We start from the raw sequence: 3,469 nt of genomic DNA, 5'->3' as shown, positions 1-3,469 counted from the left end.
CCAACTTAAGAAAACGATAGTATAATTCAAAATCAAACATGGTTCACACATTACTAACATTTTGAAAATATTATTCAAGTTATTTAGGATTACAATTATTATTAATAAAAAACTAACATAATTCTAAAACTAAAATATGTACTAAAAAGTAAAAATATTCTGAAAGACTGAAACTCTTATGTTGGGCTGAACTAGAGGCCCGTTCGTCTTAAGACCAACCTAATTACATTCCTTGAAAAAACAAAAAAAAAACAATAAAATGCTCTCATTGAGAGTTGAACTCAAGACCTCCCGCTTACTAAACGGGTGCTCTAACCAACTGAGCTATGAGAGCTTCATGTTTTTAGTGTCACACTGAAACTACACGAATATTACAATAATCACCTCCTTCGAAAATGAACAGCCGGAAAAGTTAGTTAACAGTGAAGGGTATTTTGGGTAATATCAGAATACCCTCCACATGGCCATTTCTTTCTCCGTGCAATTCACAACACTCTCTTCATAACAAAACACAGACACAAACACTGTTATCTATCTACAACACTCTCTATCCCCTTTTTCGATTTAGGGTTCACTCTCCGATTTCAATTTCCCTCAAAATGGACTCCGATTCATGGATCTCTTCCCGTCTCTCCAACTCTACACGCCGCTACTATTCTCGATCCGGTCAGCACACCAATCATTTCCAATTTTCATTTTAATTTACTCGATTATTGTAGGGATTTTATTTTTGATGTTCCGTTTTGGTGTTTTTCAGATCTGTTTCTCGGTGGAAACGACGACGCTGAACCCGGCGGCGATGATTTAAGAGCGGAATATCTTTGCCCTTTCTGCGCTGAAGATTACGACGTCGTTTCTCTCTGTTGCCACATTGACGAGGAACATCCTCTCCAAGCCAACACTGGGGTATAGTATAGTATCTACAAAAAAAACTGAATTTTTAACTTTTCATATTTATTATGAAAAATATTTAGTGCATTTAATGAGTCTATAAATGGTCCTAAAATACTTTATTTATTTAGATGTGTTTAATTTTTGTGCGTGTATGTAGAAAAATTATGATAAATAATTTGAAGAGCCGTATATTTTGTTACAACGTTGTTATGAGTTTGTGTTGAGTGTTGAGTGTTGAGTGTTGAATGGTGTTTTTATTGTTATTGGAGTTGATAAGTTGGTTGGTTAGTTAGTTAGTTAGATGACAGTTAAGTTAGTTAGTTAGTTGGGTTTCATTTTGCTAAAGAAGATTTAGTCTTTATAAATAAATACAGGGGTTCTTCTTCTCTGCGTTCTAGTTTTGTGCTGAAAAGATAACTTGTATTTTTCTTCTTTTATGTTCTGCCAATTCTTGTTTGGTGCTCGAAATGACTTCTTGTTTGATGCTCAAAATGACAGTTTTGCAGTGGCTGCTTTATGGATTTCTTGACTGTGATATTTGTTTCTTTGTTTTTGGTTTTATATGATGATGGTGATTATTGATGGCATTGGTTATACTTTTTTCAGGTTTGTCCTGCTTGTGGGCAGAAGGTGGGAATGGATCTTGTTGGACATATTACAACGCAGCATTCGAAGTTTTTCAAAATATCCTTTTTGAAAGTTTGTTTCTTTGTTTTTGTTTTGATTCTGTCTTAATTTGATTGCTGCACCATTGATATATGTTTTGGTGGAAATTTGAATTTTCAGTGTCCATATCTTATTGCATTCCTAAAAAACAAAATTTATGTGAAGTGTTGAAGTTTCAAGCCCTAAATGAATGTTTTAGCTGCATAGAAATGATGTAATTCAATGAACAATCAGAAAACAAGTATGTTTGTATTTAGCCCATGTTTGCTTTTATTTGAAATGAAGAATAATGGTTATTTTGCTCTTAAATGTGCTTTATCTGTGAATAGTTCCTGTGTTTAGTTATTTGTGTGTGGTTATTTATTTTAGCATTGTTTCTTATGCTGTCTTCTGTTCTTTCAATTGCATTTAAGTATTTAAATTTAACAAGTCGCTATGTTTGGTGAGTGTAAATCTTTAATTGGATTGCTTTGAGACTTAAAAGTTTTCCATAACCTAAAGTTTACGTGCCGAGGAAAAGGAGGGTAGTGAGGAAAGGAGTTTCTAACTCAACATTATTTAGAAAAGAGTTAAGGGAAGGAGCATTGCATTCTCTTTTGGGAGGTTCTTCATCCAATTCCGAATCGGATACTCTGTTGTCATCGTTTATTTTTAACCCCGTTTTAGGTGATGAAGCTGTGAGTGAACAATCTAGTTCTTCCATTGAAGCTTCCCCAGTAAAAGATAGCTCAAAAGATGATTTTGTGGAAAGGTAAGAATGTGGATATATTGTTGGATTAAGATTTCCTTTATTTTAGAAATGGATGATAGGTTGCACTTTTTTTTAGGGTATAATAACTTCATACTATCTTGTTATATCATAATGTTATGTTTTAAATCCTACCAAATACATTATGGAACTTATTTTCGCCATAAGTATATAGATGCTAAACTCTTCTATATAAAAGTATAGTATTCAATGTATGTATACATGTGGTTCAATTTTTTGTATCAAATAAGTAAATGATGAAACACTCTCATTTAGAGTAATGCCTTGTTTTCATATGATTTGAACTGACAATAGCGTATTGTTACAGAAAACCAGAACAAGTACAGATGTCAGATGAGGACCGAATAGAGAAGACTCGAAGATTTAATTTTGTGCAAGGGCTTCTAATGTCCACCATTCTTGATGATAAATTATAACTGCAATTGTAGCTGGTATATTGTAGTATGAGCAGGCGCTGATCTGATCGCGAGGGAGGAGTTCGCTCGAGTGTTACAGAGTGGCAGTAGCTAGATGCTAGATCGGATAAATATGTAATGAATGTATTTGTAGTTATGTTAATATAATGCAAAGATGAAGATACCTTTTTCGAGTAAATATGTAATGAATGTATCTTTTGTTAGGTCCATCAAATAACATGGATCCTTTATTCAAGCTGCTTCACTAGACTTATTATTGATAACATAAGAAGTTGGCAAAATAAGAAATTTCTCAAGACTTATTATGGTCCCTAAAAACAATGTATGTATAGTAGTCCTTTCATATACTTTTATCCACTATTAAGAGTTTTTAGACTTTCTAGTATGGATAATTAGTAGAATGTGGTAAAAATTTAGGTTTCTAATTTTTTGCATAGGTTGATTCGAATCAATCTTTTAGACATGATTTGAATCATGATGTTATCTGAGGTTATTTAAAGTAGAAAGTGAGAAAATACTAGAGTGAGATTACAAATTGAGAGCAATTTTAGAATTGAGAAAGTATGATGTAAATAGCAATTTTATATGGTATGTTTTAAATTTGTTGATTGAATCTTTATCGGATAGAATCGTTTAGTTTTATTTTCATTATAAGGTATACTTTTCTTGTCAATCTACTCAACAAAACAATATGCTCGAGCAATTTTAAGTATGCATGACATAA

At 32.5% G+C, this 3,469-nt stretch overlaps 1 protein-coding gene and 1 non-coding gene across 2 annotated transcripts; one reads left to right on the top strand and one right to left on the bottom strand.

The window, feature by feature from the left end:
* Window positions 1-260: 260 nt before the first annotated feature.
* On the bottom strand, window positions 261-334 carry TRNAT-AGU (transfer RNA threonine (anticodon AGU)). The gene has a single exon. It is a non-coding gene; the product is annotated as a tRNA-Thr (tRNA).
* Window positions 334-2,980, top strand: LOC127073666 (protein DEHYDRATION-INDUCED 19 homolog 4). The gene is made up of 5 exons (XM_051014847.1): window positions 334-666; window positions 758-906; window positions 1,501-1,578; window positions 2,067-2,311; window positions 2,637-2,980. The coding sequence occupies exons 1-5, from the start codon at window positions 600-602 to the stop codon at window positions 2,743-2,745; spliced, it is 648 nt and encodes a 215-aa protein (XP_050870804.1). The 5' UTR covers window positions 334-599; the 3' UTR covers window positions 2,746-2,980.
* The last annotated feature ends 489 nt before the right edge of the window (window positions 2,981-3,469 follow it).

This window comes from Lathyrus oleraceus, chromosome 1, assembly GCF_024323335.1.
Source record: "Lathyrus oleraceus cultivar Zhongwan6 chromosome 1, CAAS_Psat_ZW6_1.0, whole genome shotgun sequence".
Lineage (NCBI taxonomy): Eukaryota > Viridiplantae > Streptophyta > Magnoliopsida > Fabales > Fabaceae > Lathyrus > Lathyrus oleraceus.
The sequence above is the reverse complement of the archived record's forward strand: the minus strand, read 5'-3'. Positions and strand labels throughout refer to the sequence as shown.